Raw genomic sequence first — 17427 nt, 5'->3', positions numbered from 1 at the left:
CGAAACACACACAACTTCACGTTGAACAGAGAAGATGCCACAAAAAAGGACCGGAACTGAACCAAATCTGCCTTCACAGTAAAAGCACGACTATTTTGAATATTTATATTTTGTCATTTTTTGAGAAACCCACTACAGTAATTTCTCAGTAGCCAGTAGTAAATTTAATTCAATTACATTTTATTTAATTTATTTATTCATTATTATCATTATTATTTGTATTATTATTATAATTTTTTTCCTATTTTTATTTATATGTGTGTGTATGTATATGTGAATGTGTATATGTATGTGTGTATGTATGTGTGTGTATGTATATGTGTGTATATGTATGTATGTGTGTGTATGTATGTATGTATATGTGTGTGTATGTATATATGTATGTATGTGGCAGCTGCCAATTCTCTGGTGCTTGCTGTTGTTTCCCTTTTCCCTGGTGTTTTTTTGGTTGAGTTGCTGAGTGATTAGAGGGTTATTCAGTTCACCTGTTGCGCAGGGTGTGGGGACTGGCTCTTAAATGATAGTTGAGAGCAGCTTGGTGCATTCCCCTCTTGGCCAATCAGGGTGTAACGACGCCCTTTCTGTAGGGCTTAAAAGAGGAGGGAAATTGCACACCGAGTGTCATTCTGATCTCTCCTTCACTCAATGCAACATGTGTTATCAGCTTTACCAGAAACTCTGGTCTGTTTTGGGCCCTTTTGGGATTCTGTGATCTTTGTGTTTTGTTTGTTGAGAGTGTTGACTCTCCTAGTTGGGGAAACAAGTTAAGTGCCAACCAATTGGGTTACCTGCACTGGGTGGATTAGGTGCTATTTGTGCAACAGCTGGCTTGCCTTACAATAGCCTAACGCCTGCAGGCTGTATTTTTGTATTCTATTCATTTGTTGATTTTCAATGAAACCCTTTATACCCATTTCTTTTAGTGTAGTTTATTTGGGAAAACTTTAAAGGAGGGTAAAAGGAAACACAAAACCAATATTTCAGTTTCCTTAATTGTTTGTTAATATAGAGGCATTTGTTCATTATTGAAGAGGCATTTGTTCATTATTATTATTAAGAAGGCATGTTATTTTATATTATTATGTGGATGGGAACTGTTTTTCAGTCTTCTGACAGAACAACTAAAGTCTGGGGAACTCAGTACCGCCACATGTATGTATGTGTGTATGTGTATGTATATGTATATATATATATACACATATATATACAATATATATATGTGTATATATATGTATACATATATATACATATATATACTGTATATATGTATGTATATATATATATATATATATATATATATATATTTATTTTTTTAGAAACCCATTACAGTAATTTCTGAGTAGCTTCTATTTCCTTTAAAAAAAAAAAAATTAAATAAATGTATTCATTATTATTATTATTATTATTATTATTATTATTATTATTATTATTTTTATTTTTATTTTTTTAAATTTTTTTCTTCTATTTTTATTTATATGTATGTATGTGTGTGTATGTATGTATGTGTGTGTATGTTTGTATATGTATGTGTGTGTATGTTTGTATATGTATATATGTGTATGTATATATGTGTATATATATGTGTATGTATATATGTATATATATATTTAAAATTTTTATTTTTATTTTTTTCTCTTCTTCTTCTTCTTCTTCTTCTTGAGTTATTTGCAAATACTCCCCCTCTGTTGTATTCTCTACAATTTGAATTTTATGTATCCATGATTGAGAATCAGTTAGGTCTTTTGTGGCCAGCTGTGGCTGTTTGTGTGTATGCTATTGTCAGGTATGATTGATTGATTGATGTGTCGTGTCACTGGGTGAGTGTTGTTCAGAAAAACAAAAATTAACTTTCCCTGTATAGTGACTGTTCTAATGATTATTGACAATTAATAAAAATACCTTTTGAAGAGAAGCATGATTATGTTATAGTGAAGAAAAATAAATAAATTGATGCGTGCACGCGTGCATAGCCGTCTTCAGTTCACTGTATATCACAGATTAAATGTCTTATTTTTGTCATAGTTTAGTTCAGTTTAGTTCAGTTCAGTTCAGACAGTTTAGTTTAGTAGTAGCCAACATGTTTGTCAGAGGGTGATTTATTTTGAAATAACTTACCGGAAACACTTTTTTTTTTGTAGCTAACTTGACACCACTTGCTCTGATTTTGTAAGGGAGGAGTGAGCCTCACTCATTTACCTTGGCATTTACCTTGCACAGGTAAAGGCCATATTTACAAATACTGTACATCCTTTAGTGATTTTTTCCTTTAAGGGTTTTAAACAGTGCCATATATAGGTAGCTTACCTGTATTAATAATAGATCTCCCCTCAAGAAACCCCTTCAATAGTCTGCTATATTATACTATTATATTATATTATACCATCTTATACTGCACTAGAACTTTTACTCTTGTTTTATACTCTATTTTAGCTTCGATCCTAACTTTTATTTTTTAGCTTGTTTTTATTTTCTAATCTTTAATGTTTTTATAACTGTTTTAATTATGTCTTAGTGTTCTTTTGCACTTTGTCGCAATGTTCTTGAATGTTTATATAAAGCACTTTGAATTGCCCTGTTGCTGAAATGTGCTCTACAAATAAAGCTGCCTTGCCTTGCCTATATTACTAGCTAATTCTATTAACTAACAATAAAGGCAACGTGAAAAGTTTAGGACTTTATGCGTCACTTCACTACATTTGTACAAACAAAACATCCATGTGAGTGAGTAAAAAGGTTTTGCATACAAGTGTTATTCCTATAAACTGTTATTAAAATACAGCAGCAGTGGGTAGAACTGGAGCAAATATGATTAAAACAAGTTATTTTTATAAAACGGTTGCTATATATCCTGACAGTAGTGCATGAGACAGGTAATCTGAAAACAACCAATCAGAGCCAAGTTGGAGCCTTGCCGTCTCTGAGCAGCTGTCAATCACTCGCAAACTTCGATTAAATGGTCAAACTAGGCAGCGCTGATGAAATATGAATCAATATTTTGTTACTGTAATGCCTATTTCTCACCTCAAATGTTTTCAGAAACATCTTGTAGTGTACTGTTTAGCTGTAAAATGAGAAAGTTTGCTCTGGCTGGTGGGCGGTGCTTGGTATTTCCTCAACTGATCTCAACATGGCGGTTACAAACTTTTAGATTTTTTAAAACCTGAAAACAGAGCCATGAGGAGGTGCAGAAGTCTAGTTATCTCCCAGAACACTTGAATTACAATATGCTGAAAGGTTATTATGGAATTTTTGCCCCCCAAAAAATAATATTCTGCCTACTGCAGGTTTAATTGAATATATTTAACATTAAAGGGGGGACACCACCTAAATTAAGAATTCCAATGTGTTGTTATTTCCATGGTCTAGGAAAGTTCAACTTGTGAACTTGAGCTACTCTCTCTCAATACCAGGAACCAGAGACGTAAGTCTCAAACTTGTAATGTCATAAGATAAAATAAGATAGGAAATTTATTTTATATTATACAGACGTAGGCAAAGTTGTTGGTAACGTTCCGTTAAAGAGAGAAAACCCCACAATGGTCACTGAAATAACTTGAAACTGACAAAAGTAATAATAAATAAAAATTCACTGAAAATTAACTAATGAAAATCAGATATTGTTTTTGAATTATGGTTCAGCAGAATCATTTAAAAAAACAAACTAATGAAACTGGCCTAGACAAAAATGATGGTAACATTAACTTAATATTTTGTTGCACAACCTTTTGAGGCAATCACTTCAATCAAGTGATTTCTGTAACTCTCAATGAGACTTCTGCACCTGTCCACAGGTATGTTGGCCCACTCCTTGTGAGCAAACTGCTCCAGCTGTCTCAGGTTTGAAGGGTGCCTTCTCCAGACAGCATGTGTCAGCTCCTTCCACAGATGTTCAATAGGATTTAGATCCGGGCTCATAGAAGGCCACTTCAGAATAGTCCAATGTTTTGTTCTTAGCCATTCTTGGGTGTTTTTAGCTGTGTTTTGGGTCATTATCCTGTTTGAGGACCCATGACCTGCAACTGAGACCAAGCTTTCTGACACTGGGCAGCACATTTCGCTCCAGAATGCCTTGATAGTCTTGAGATTTCATTGCACCCTGCACAGATTCAAGACACCCTGTGCCAGATGCAACAAAGCAGCCCCATAACATAACCGAGCCTCCTCCATGTTTCACATTAGGTACAGTGTTCTTTTCTTTGGATGCTTCATCTCTTCGTCTGTGAACATAGAGCTGATGTGACTTGCCAAAAAGCTCCAGTTTTGTCTCATCTGTCCAAAGGACATTCTCCCAGAAGCTTTGTGGCTTGTCAATATGCATTTTGGAAAATTCCAGTCTCGCTTTTTTATGATTTGGTGTCCTCCTCGGTTGTCTTCCATTAAGTCCACTTTGGCTCAAACAGTGACGGATGGTGCGATCTGACACTGATGTACCTTGACTTTGGAGTTCACCTCTAATCTCTTTGGGAGTTGTTCTGGGCTCTTTGGTTACCATTCGTATTATCCGTCTCTTCAATATGTCATCAATTTTCCTCTTGCGGCCACGTCCAGGGAGGTTGGCTACAGTCCCATGGACCTTAAACTTCTGAATAATATGTGCAGCTGTAGTCACAGGAACGTCAAGCTGCTTGGAGATGGTCTTATAGCCTTTACCTTTAACATGAAGGTCTATAATGTTCTTTCTGATCTCCTGAGACAACTCTCTCCTTAGCTTTCTGTGGTCCATGTTCAGTGTGGTACACACCATGACACCAAACAGCACAGTGACTACTTTTCACCCTTTAAATAGGCAGACTGACTGATTACAAGTTTGAAGACACCTGTGATGCTAATTACAGGACACACCTTAGTTTAATATGTCCCTATGGTCACATTATTTTACATCTTTTCTAGGGCTACCATCATTTTTGTCTAGGCCAGTTTCATCAGTTTGTTTTTTAAAATGATTCTGTTGAACCACAATTCAAAAACAATGTCTGATTTTCATTAGTTCATTTTCAGTAAATTTTTATTTATTATTACTTTTGTCAGTTTCAAGTTATTTCAGTGACCATTGTGGGTTTTTCTCTCTTTAATGGAACGTTACCAACAACTTTGCCTACGTCTGTACACCATCAATTTAGTAAAATGAGTAAACTAAGATATAAAAGTAAATTACAACAACATAAGAATAGAAACATGCAGGAGTAAAAATATAAAATGTATAAGAAGTAATACTAGCACCAGTGCCTAATAGAATAATGATACAAGTAAGATACATTTAGTAAAATAAGTAAACTAAAATTGGAAAAAGTACTATTGATCGAGTGTAAAGTCTGGAGCTGCTCCATAGACAATGAATGGGAGACTGATTTTGTACACCCATAAAATGTTTGTTTTCTTTTTTATACCCAAATAAGCTTTATTATATTGTAGTCGGTACTTCTTCATTTTACTCCTAAGCGTACCGTGACACAAAGCGGAGAGAGAACCTTAACTCAACAACGCTCATGACAAGTAACCGCGGCAGCGCTACTTTTAGCTGAGTTTTCGCTTCCATTCTCCAGTAAACGTGCGACGCTCATTGTGTTCAGGCTGGTGCACGCCAACAACAACAACAACAACAACCACAACATCGTCAACCCTGCCTTTAAATAATTGGGCAATTAAATGTAGCATTTTGAAAATGGGCATTGTTCCACTTTAAATAAGCCAATTGGGCAATTAAATGATTACTGAGCAATTGGCCCACTTAAAACACTGAGAGGATTATAATGGTGTTATAATGTGATGGCTGTGAATTCACTGTTTAAACCTGTTGGGTACCTGAATAGAAACCACTTATGTTATTGCAATTTTTCCATAATCAAAATGAAACACACTTGTAATAAATATGCCATTATTGTTTCATCATATAGGGATTGTATGTCCATTATGTCTATTGTGAGTCTAACCTTTTGTGGTTTATAGATCTACTGTCACGCAAGTAAACAAAGAACAAAGAGAATATGGATCCTCCTCAGGTGAGTCCTGCTAACCTCTGCCTTTGTATATTTGAGTAAATAGTGTAATAGGTCACACAGTGCTCTCAAAACAAAGCAAACATCTACCCTACAACAAATCAAATATGTACATAAAAAAATAATGCTCCTTCAATTTGTTTTATCATCCACCTGTTGAGAACAAGCGGTGCTGGGCAGTAATCACAATGGAGAGAGATCACATCCGTAAACTGACACCGGTGTCCCTGTGAGAGAGCTGGAGGATCAGATCAGATCCTGTCTGTCCTCGGAAAAGAAGACTGACCTCCTGACTGCTGCAGGTACTCACTGGGTCAAATACTAATTAATACATTGTGCAAACATTTTACACTAAGGTCATTTTCAAAATGCACAAAAGCCTCCAACATATAAATGCTTACATGCGGATGCCAATATTTGTGGACAGTGGAAGTTATTTATAGTAGATGGAAAGTAAAACTATTTATGGATGCCTCTAACGATTAACATATTGCAATTGCTTACTTTGTCCGAACAACGGTGCAAAACCCAAAGATATTCAATTTACAGTTCATAAAGTTCGTAAAGCAGACTTATTCTTCACCTTGGCAGTCTTGCTTTCATTATAAAAATTGTTACAGATTAATTTTCTGTTGATCGACTAATCAGTTCACTGAATAATTGTTTAAGCTTTCAACCCATCCAACATCCCTAAATTTACTCAATTTCTTCCCATTTTAAATCAAATCTTTTTATTGAGGTTTTGCAGGATATAGCAAAAGTGCAGCGCTATTGGGTAACCAAAGAGGAATGACAGGTATGAGTATGCGTTAATAGCAGCTGGCACCAATGCCAACAAATAAATAAGTCAAAACAAAGGATGTATATAATCTATGTATATCGGCAATAAAACAATCCCTCCCTAGTCACTTTTGTTCCCATTTCAAAGTATGCAAAATATGTAAAAATAATAATAGTATAATTTCAGGCTGAGATTATGCCTGTTCCTTTCACTAATATTGTAACTTTTTAAACTTTTCACACTTCAAATATTCACCTTTTTTTTTTACTTGTGTATTTATGCGTTTTTAGAATTTGGTTAGACGTGTTTTTTTTTTTATCTTATGTGTCTAGCCCTGTGTGCCGCAAAACCAATTGCCCCTCAGGGACAAATAAAAGTCTTGAACTTGAAAAGTAATCTCTTCATTATTTTAACAATCAATCAAAACAAGTGTGATAAGACAATATGTATGAATAAGTTCCATATCATGGAGTAAACGTTCGGCTGAATAAATTGCACTTGTGAAATACCAACTGTCAGCAGATTCCTTATTATATTTGACAAGTTCCCACTGTTCTTCATATAAGTGAAGAACATTTTTTTCCTCACCACATTTGATTTTGAGCAGAAGACAACATGGGGAGAAAAAGTACTGCATGGTAATTAGAAACTGAAGATCAGCCGTAAAAGTCAAGAATATCACACAGGATCAAGTTGTAGGTATCGTTTATTATATCCTTCTGTCAGGGCAGACCAGGCAGTGACCCTTCCAAAAGACAAAGATAAACTCAACACACGACCCACAGCCCAGTTTTTAAATTAGCCCCCTAATTCAGCTTCTGCACCGCTCTACAGGTGCTGTGGGCTCACATCTTCTGGCGTACCGTCTTTAACAGCCTGAATCTGATGAGCTGTACATGCGCACGTTCATACATGTACTTCTTACAGTAAATTAAGACTAACTGTTCTATTACTTGAGTGTGTCCAGGAGAAGTTAATTCATGTCCTTACTATAGCTGCTTTAAAAATGCACATAATATTCCAGTTAAGTTGTATTCATCATTTTGAGAACATTACAGAAGTCACAAGCACAACACTGGGGGAAAAAAAAAAGAAGAACAAAGTCAATATTTCCAAAGTAAAGGTGAACAGTCCTGTAACCTGGATGCTATAGGGGAGCTCTATCTTTAGATTGAGAGAGAAACTCGAAGTTCGACAGCTATTCCAGGCTAACGTCTTATTACTCCACCTATCCACAGTGCTGCTACATACGTACTTTGGGACACAGTCACTCTCACATTCAGACACATCATATCTATGCACACAACCATCACTACTCCAGGAATTGATCAGTAGGCCCATGAGGAGTGTTAGATGGATAGCATAAAACGTGAGGAGGGGTAGATGACAGAGGGTAGTGCAAGGTGAATGGTCTAGCCCTTGACGGGTGAAATTCTGCACTTAACACTTGGATGCACTTTTTTTTCCCTACCCAAAACACTGTGAAAACACATGCACAGTTCAAAGCTGTGGGTTGAGAGGGTTTAGGGGTGGGGTTGTGGCACACAATTCATTTATTAAAACCACATCCCACGGTGCCATCAGCTGGAGAAGCCCCCACTGCTCGGGTAGCTGCCACAGCAAAAAGCCTGGACACAAAGAAAGCCAGCGAAGACGCTACCAAAGTCAGTGCTCTCGTTGACACGCTCGTTCTCACACACACACACACACACACACGCACCTTAAACACAAATGGCTGAAGTTACAAAAGTCTGAAGTACAGATGAACCGAAATAGTCACATCTTCATCTACGCCTTTGCTTCGCTCGCAACTTCCTTTTCTCCGTTCTCAACCTCCATCTTATCATCGCCGTTCTCCTTGCTCTCATCCTTCCCCTTCTCTGCCTCCTTCTGTTCATGAGGAGAGAAAAAAAAACAAAAAACAGCACAAATCAGTTTCACTTTTCTCTCGTGTGACAATCTAAAAGCATGCTTATCCCACCACCTTGTGGCTGTTTTAGAAAACACAATCCTTTACCTTTGAATCCCTATCTGCAAACTTCTGGAACATGTTGGCGTAGATGCGTTTGTCCTTCTCATGTTGCTCCTTGATACGTTTCTGACAAAGATTCACCTGGCAGAATATAACGAAGGAGAGGTCAGCCAAACATACTTTCAGATGTGGCACAGGTACAGCCAAAAGATACAATACAATGAATGCCTTCAGATTTTTACTTCACCTTGACCAGATATACCATTATTCTAAGACCAATTTGACATGACTTAAAGGATGATTAGGAATAGTTTCAACTTGGGCTGTTATGCCTTGATCACATGCCATCTGAGAAGCCGTCATTGGAAACAGTTTGGAATAGGGCAGGCACTTTAAAAAAAAACTTGGCATGTGATTGGATGAACCATCTGTCAATCAAACTCTTGCTAAAGCCAGTCAGGAGAAGAGCAAAACATCTTTTCCATCAAGAGAAGTCTTCAGTGCCATTCTTTGCTCTACTGTTAATGAAGAAATATTCTCCAGTTCTGTTATAACTGATGCTATTGCAGCCTCTACGCTAACCGCTTCACGGAGAGGCAACTGTTGTTTAGAACGAACAGTTGCCTCTCCGTGTCGCTTCACACACGGCCGTAGCTGCCAGTAGCTTCTCAGAGGACGCTGATTGGCCTGTGGTCTGGTTTGCCGGCCACAAACGCATTACTTGAAGCCTGACAAGATGGATTTTTGTGTGGTATGAGATCTCGTGACATCGTGAGAATCAAGCTGTTGTCAAAGGTAAGCATGCCAGCCCTATCTTACCACAGTGGGTTTGCCTTTGATAATGGCCATCAATATTTATAAATGTATTTAATATTTATTTTAGACAGAAAAAGGTTAAGTAAATGCTCAATTGGAAAAAAAAGCTATATATTCTTTCCCCCCGTCTGTGACATATTCTCCAGATATAGACATTGACACTAGTGAAAGGTGTAATGTTGCAGGTATATTGTCAATAAGACTGTCAAAAAGATCATTTTCACGGTCTATTTTTTTTGCTCAGAGCTGCATGTGTCATGCAGAAAAAAATAGACAACAGCCTGAATCTCTAGATGTGCCACAGCCGACACGCAGCCGAGCCACGCTGCTCTAACCTGTGAACAAGGTTGGCGGAGTTAAAATCAAAGAGGTTTACAAGCTGCTCAGTTTGGCCCAGGTGTTAGTGTATACAATGTTCACACCTCCTTAGCAATTAAGTAGTTTCACAACAAGCCAATGAATGCAGCTGTAACAGTTTATCTTCCAAATGAGCTCACGCCAGATATTTTATAACACCTAAGAGAGCAACAGGTGCCTGTTTCATTGTTGATGATGGCACAATAAATATAGCCAGATCTCACATCAAAATGGGTCTTGACTGTATAAAAAAGGGACACATTAATTTACCCTTAGGAACCTTTTTTTGGACAAACTCCTCATGATGGCAAAATGTAGGAAAATAAGACCTTGGTTGAAAGTTGGAATCATCCTTTAAAAGAAACAGCATTGTACCTGGCTCTTGGCAGCCTTGTTGGCAGGATACAGTTGAACAACCTGCTGGAAGTCATCTTTTGCCCTGTCAAACTCCTTCATACCAAACAGAGCCTCTCCCCTTCGGAACAAAGCCTTCTCGTTAGATGCATCCAAGTCCAGTGCCTGTAATTATGAACATTAATGAATTTGTTCATTTCAGATGTACAACAGATACAAACAATAGGTGTTAAATGTAAAAATACCTTGTCACAATTTTCTTGGGCTTGGTTTGGTTCCTGTAGTTTAAGGAAGCACATGGCCAGGTTCAGATGTGCCGCCAGCCGCAAAGCTTTTGCGATCTTCTCGTCCTCCTCTGACAAACCAGATTCATGTTCCAGCCATGACACGATCCTTTTGTACTGCACTGACGCCTGCTTGTATTTTCCCTCCTGAAGCATATGAAATCAGTGCATTGGAAAACATGAAAACGTATCGGTCATAAAAATTCTCTTTATAGCTATGTGCTTTGTAAATACCCCACTGCTCACCTTAAAATATTGTGTTCCCTTCTCTTTGACAATGCCGCTCTGTTCCAGCTTCTCCAGCGTGTTCATCTCCCACGATTCCTTAGCCTAATGGAAACAAAACACATTAATCACTTACAGGGAAAAATGTCGCTGCTGACATGTAATTGGCCAATTAATGCCAAGTTGGAAACTCAATGATGTTTACCTTCTCAAAGGCTGTCAGCTTGATTTTGTATTGCAGTGTTGCTCCACCAGGTATGTTATACTTTGCATTGCCGGCATTCCCAAAGCCATATCTATAAATCAAAAGACACATTAATTATCTCAAGTGTATTATATAAATGTTGTATTGTCTGTTGCAGTCTAATGTAGTCTAGAGTAGACGGGATGATTTGCTTAAGTTCTTTAATGTTTTGATTATGTTGGCCAAATTTCAGTCTTGTTATCCATTAGTCTAAACACAAGGATTGTTTTATTGCCCAATTAAATTGAACAGTTCAGCTTGAGAGATAAAGATAAACACATGAATTATCTGATAAATAAAACAACCGTTAAAACACTGACTTTTACAACACAAAACACGAAGTATTTGTCTTAGTACATGCGATCATACTTAGGCTTAATAATGAAGAGTGCTTCCTCTCCCTGCTCCATAGCCATCATAGCTTTCTCCACTCCAACTGGCAAGCCAAGACCCTCTCCATCTCCAATTTCAAACTTCAGTTCTCTCTCGTCAAACACACGTCCCTCATAGGTACCCTCCACAGTCACTGAAAGGGGTTGAAAAATGCTGGAGTTAGCTTGTGCTACAAATTGATTTAGCCACAAACTTGTTAGCATGCAGTAGATTGACAGCTGTGGAGAAATGGCAGCTGAGGACAAATGATGCAATTTCCCAAGCTGTTGAAGTTTAATAAAGAAAATAGACTACCATTACTATTGTTATAGAAATGCCATTCATTAACATTGTTACATTATAACTTAAGGTCTCTGTCTAGAACTGCTTTCACGTAAAAATAAACACCGATTCGGCTTTCAAAGGATGGGAGAAATCAAACCTATGGTAAGGTCGGTAATGCTGAGAAACTAGCAAGAGTACTCTAGATTAAAAAAATTATCCAACCAAAGGACCGAGCCCAGTGTTGCCAACTCTCTGCCAATGAAAGTAGCTAGCAACACTAGCTCCAAAAGTCGCTAAATCTAGTGAGAAAGTCGGCAACCATGACACTCTTTAGGCCTCCCTCCAAAGCCACTTCCCCCAAAAGTTTCATTATTGACGTAAACAACTAACATGGCTATTGTTAGTACTCACAGCTGTCAAGCTAGCAGCTTGTGTAAGACTCTGGTGACACGCACTGAGTGCACGGGCAGAGTCCACACAGGTAGGCAGCCCTCCAATCATTTCATTTGACCAAAATTAAATGATTGGATGGGTTTATTACAATCCTGCGACAGCCACAATACCAGATTTGTCTCTCTGTTTTTGTCAGAGCATTTGATTTATTGATTGCTGTCAGGATGTAATGAGAATTTCAACAAATATAACAAAAAAAAAAGTATTTTAAGAACACTACCAACCCTACCTTTAAAATGAAATGTACTAATCACTATTGCACTTCATATTAATGATTTGTGTTGAAATAATTCATATGAAATTGCATTCCCTTATAAGCAGGTACATTTCTTGTGTATGGATGCGTTACCATCAACAGAAGCTCCTTCATTAGGCTTGGAATATCCCTGCCCTTTAGTGATAATGCGACGGATGATCCCTCCATCCTCTCCATCAGTTATGTCCTCGCCCCGAAATTCAAACAGTTCCACCTACAAGTGTGCAAACATGCAAATTAATATTGTAGTACTTTTTTAATAAGCAAATGAAAAGACTGATTTCTTTGAGTTCCTTGTCTGTGTATTGAGAGATGAGGGACTCAGTCTGAGAGAAAAAACCTGACACATGCATACTGCATGCTCTTTTTATACACTTTTGACATTGTCTTATCTATGCTTTCACTCCCTTAACCTTGAACCAACAGAGACCCATTCAATGTCTCTGATATTCACACAGGTAACATGTTTTTGCAAAAGCTTTGGCCTTTTATAAAATATATACCGATCAGCCATAACATTAAGACAGGTGAAGTGAATAACATTGATTATCTCGTTACAATGGCACCAGGCAGTGGGTGGGATATATTAGACAACAAGTGAACAATTTGAACTTTGAACTTTGTGTTGGAAGCAGAAAAAATGGGCAAGCGTAAGGATGTGAGCGACTTTCACAAGGGCCAAATTGTGATGGCTAGACGACTGGGTCAGAGCATCTCCAAAACTGCAGCTCTTGTGGGATGTTCCCGGTCTGCAGTGGTCAGGACCTACCAAAAGTGGTCCAAGGAAGGTAAACCAGTGAACCATGCGACAGGGTCAGACCCAAGGCTCATTGATGCACGTGGGGAGCGAAGGCTGGCCCGTGTTGTCCGATCCAATAGAAGAGCTACTGTAGCTCAAATTGCTGAAAAAGTTAATGCTGCTTCCGATTGAATGGTGTCAGAACACAAAGTGCATCGCAGTTTGTTGCGTATGGGGCTGTGTAGCCACAGACCGGTCAGGGTGCCCATGCTGTCCTAATGTTATGGCTGATCGGTGTATATTATAACAGTAAAAAGGCTGATGCTGAATATGGTTTAAAGCATAAATAGATAATCAAAGTAACTGGATATCACTGAAGCTTACCTCAAAAACAAGAGTGGCATTGGGGGGTATCTTGGGTGGACTGCCTGCAGATCCATAAGCATACTCTGGCTTACAGATGAGCTGGCACAACTCCCCTGCTTTCATAGTGGCTACGCCGATGTCCCATGCCTTTATTACTTGACCTAAACACAAAGAAGACTGATTACCAACACTGGCTTTGCAACTATGACGCGTGAATGTTTATGTCTCTGCTAGATATGAAACCAACCTTTTCCCAACTCAAAGGAAAACTTCTCTCCTCTGTCTCTGCTTGAGTCAAAATGAGAACCATCCAGAAGTGTGCCAACATAATGTACAAACACTTTGTCACCGGTCATAGGCAGCTCTGTGCCTGTTCCTTCCCTTTTCACCAGCTGGAAAAAACAGACAGCAAGAAGAAAATGTCAAACAAAAATAAAATAAGCATAGTCTGACTATAATAATAATAATAATAGTTATCTAAGCAACTGATATGCAAAGCCAGCTCTACCCATTTGTGTCCTGTATACCTACCCTGCAGTCTGGTACTTTGCATCATAAGAGGTAAAGCTGCACAAATCCTTGTGAATGAAGATGAGCTGTAAACCCTTGTGTGTGTGTGTGTGTGTGTGTGTGTGTGTGTGTTTGTTTCAAGATTCAAGATGTTTATTGTCACGGCGGTTATACAAAGTACAAGCGTGTGAAATGCTTTTTGCTGGGAAACTCCATTAAAAAATAAGAAGTTATATTACAATTATAAAAGGAAATACTTTTAGTTTCCCCCAGGCCATCAGACCTTTAAATAGATAATTCATACGACACCATCTCACACAAAAATAAATCTCATACTGTATATACTGTATATGTTCTAAATGTATATGTTCTTAATATGCCTTGTACAAAGTATTTCTTGTATATGTAAATTCATACTTCCTGATATGTATATGTTCTTAATATGCCTTGTACAAAGTATTTTCTTTTATAATTGTAATATAACTTATTATTTTAATGGAGCTTCCCACCAAAAAGCATTTCACACGATTGTACCTGTATAACCGGCGTGACAATAAACATCTTGAATCTTGTTTATTTTTTATAATATACAAAAGTCTGTTAAGATAAGTAGTTTATGAAATAGTACCAAATTCCCTTGTGGAATAAAGCGAGATGGATAGGTATATCTTTGCTATTGATGTTAAACACAAACCTTTTTTTTTTTTTTTAAGTATGATTGTACATATATAAGAAATACTTTGTACACGGCATATTAAGAATATATACAGCCATATTAAGAACATATACATTAAGAACATATACAGTATATACAGTATAAGATATGTGTGTGTGTGTGCGTGTGTGTGTGTGTGTGTATTAAATGTCTCCATCAGCTTTAATAGTTTGTGCATAGTATCTCTCCAAGGGGCTCCACAGCCTTCTAGAAATGTGGATGGTTGAAATGTCTAATTATCCATGTTGTTGTTGACACCCTGTGTAGGAAGTTAACATTAGCTGTGAACCCCAGTGTGACTTTTTCAAGATTCAAGATGTTTATTGTCACGCCGGTAATACAAGTACAATCGTGTGAAATGCTTTTTGCTGGGAAACTCCATTAAAAATAACAAGTTACATTACAATTATAAAAGGAAATACTTTGTACAAGGCATATTAAGAACATATACATATCAGGAAGTATGAATGCACATATATAATAAATACTTTGTACAAGGCATATTATATTGCAATATTAATGTCCAACATGTGCAATATTATTATTATTATTATTATTTACTCATTTTGCTAAATGTATCTTACTTAATTGTTATTCTATTAGGCACTGGTGCTAGAAATAGTATTTTTTTATTTTATACACTTGTATTTTATATACTTGAAATTGTTGTAATTTTGTTGTATTTTTGAGCAATCTCTGGCACAAGAATTTCCTTTGTGATTAATAAAGTTGTATCTTATCTTATTAAGAATATATACATTAAGAACATATACAGTATAAGATATGTGTGTGACATTAATATTGCATGGTCATTAATATTGCAATATAATATGCCTTGTACAAAGTATTTCTTATATATATATATATGCACATTCATACTCCCTGATATTTAAATGTTCTTAATATGCCTTGTACAAAGTATTTCTTATATATATATATGCAGTCATACTCCCTGATATTTAAATGTTCTTAATATGCCTTGTACAAAGTATTTCCTTTTATAATTGTAATATAACTTATTATTTTTAATGGATGGTTTCCCAGCAAAAAGCATTTCACTGGATTGTACTTGTATATCTTGAATTTTGAAGTATGATTGTACATATATAATAAATACTTTGTACAAGGCAAATTAAGAACATATACATATCAGGAAGTATGAATGCACATATATAATAAATACTTTGTACAAGGCATATTATATTGCAATATTAATGTCCAACATGTGCAATATTATTATTATTATTATTATTTACTCATTTTACTAAATGTATCTTACTTAATTGTTATTCTATTAGGCACTGGTGCTAGAAATAGTATTTTTTTATTTTATACACTTGTATTTTATATACTTGAAATTGTTGTAATTTTGTTGTATTTTTGAGCAATCTCTGGCACAAGAATTTCCTTTGTGATTAATAAAGTTGTATCTTATCTTATTAAGAATATATACATTAAGAACATATACAGTATATACAGTATAAGATATGTGTGTGACATTAATATTGCATGGTCATTAATATTGCAATATAATATGCCTTGTACAAAGTATTTCTTATATATATATATATATATATATATGCACATCCATACTCCCTGATATTTAAATGTTCTTAATATGCCTTGTACAAAGTATTTCTTATATATATATATGCACATTCATACTCCCTGATATTTAAATGTTCTTAATATGCCTTGTACAAAGTATTTCCTTTTATAATTGTAATATAATTTATTATTTTTAATGGATGGTTTCCCAGCAAAAAGTATTTCACTGGATTGTACTTGTATATCTTGAATTTTGAAGTATGATTGTACATATATAAGAAATATTTTGTACAAGGCATATTAAGAACATATACATTAAGACCATATACAGTAGAAGATATGTGTGTGTGTGTGTGAGAGGGTATTAAATGTCCCCATCAGCATTAATAGTTTGTGCATAGTATCTCTCCAAGGGGCTGAAGATCCTTCTAGAAATGTGGAGGGTGTAAATGTCTAATTATCCACGTTGTTGTTGACACCCTGTGCAGGAAGTCAACATTAACTATGAACCAAATGGTAGGGACACAAAGTAAACAGCATTACCCTGTCTGTTGTCAACACTGTAGCTTGCATAACCTGTTTATATTGACAATGAGCCTCTCTAAACGACAGCTAACAGCTAGCCTTAATGAGAGTGAGTAAACAACAAGCAGCTAAGCTAAGCTAAGCTAAGCTGTATTATTATAATATATTACCTTTAAAACTCCTCCATCTCTCTTTGGTGTGATGTCTTCTCCCTCCATTGGGATGGTGTGTTGTCCTTCACTTGTCTGTTCCTCTGCAGTCATTGTCATGTAGTAGATTGTAACCCCTCCTGTCTGCTAAACTAAACACTAGTAGTGGCTAAAGCTAACTAAGCTCCTCGTTGCTATAGAGCCTTAGTTACTGACTTACTTGTGAGTGTTACTGTGAATAAAATACACGCTAACTGCAGCTGAGACGAGTGCTATTAGTTGTGCACCAATCACTTTTTGTTATCCGAGCAGAATAATGTGCTTTAGTTGAAGGGTTTTACTTCAAGTCCACGTTGTCTGTCTCAGTGTCTCATCTGACAAGCGCTTCAACACGGACACAGAATTTTCCAGAGACATTCAGGGAGGAAGTAGGAATGAACTCACAGATGGTGGTGTTACATTTATTATATAAGCACCTCC

General features: G+C 36.6%; 1 protein-coding gene across 4 annotated transcripts; it reads right to left on the bottom strand.

Annotated features, from left to right (window-relative positions):
* Nucleotides 1-7465: 7465 nt before the first annotated feature.
* On the bottom strand, nt 7466-17383 carry fkbp4 (FKBP prolyl isomerase 4). 4 transcript variants are annotated; one of them, XR_012593619.1, is made up of 12 exons: nt 16969-17383; nt 13748-13892; nt 13519-13661; nt 12489-12609; nt 11399-11555; nt 10991-11081; nt 10807-10890; nt 10522-10707; nt 10298-10441; nt 8795-8890; nt 8378-8667; nt 7466-8049 (listed from the first exon to the last, which is right to left on the bottom strand). XR_012593619.1 is itself a non-coding variant. In XM_074633156.1 (11 exons), the coding sequence occupies exons 1-11, from the start codon at nt 17065-17067 to the stop codon at nt 8566-8568; spliced, it is 1365 nt and encodes a 454-aa protein (XP_074489257.1). In that variant the 5' UTR covers nt 17068-17369; the 3' UTR covers nt 7466-8565. The 4 variants fall into 4 exon arrangements, 2 of the variants coding, with proteins under 2 accessions (XP_074489257.1, XP_074489256.1); XR_012593620.1 differs by having other exon boundaries at nt 8378-8664; nt 16969-17369; XM_074633156.1 differs by having other exon boundaries at nt 7466-8664; nt 16969-17369.
* Nucleotides 17384-17427: the final 44 nt, after the last annotated feature.

This window comes from Sebastes fasciatus, chromosome 4, assembly GCF_043250625.1.
Source record: "Sebastes fasciatus isolate fSebFas1 chromosome 4, fSebFas1.pri, whole genome shotgun sequence".
NCBI lineage: Eukaryota > Metazoa > Chordata > Actinopteri > Perciformes > Sebastidae > Sebastes > Sebastes fasciatus.
The sequence above is the reverse complement of the archived record's forward strand: the minus strand, read 5'-3'. Positions and strand labels throughout refer to the sequence as shown.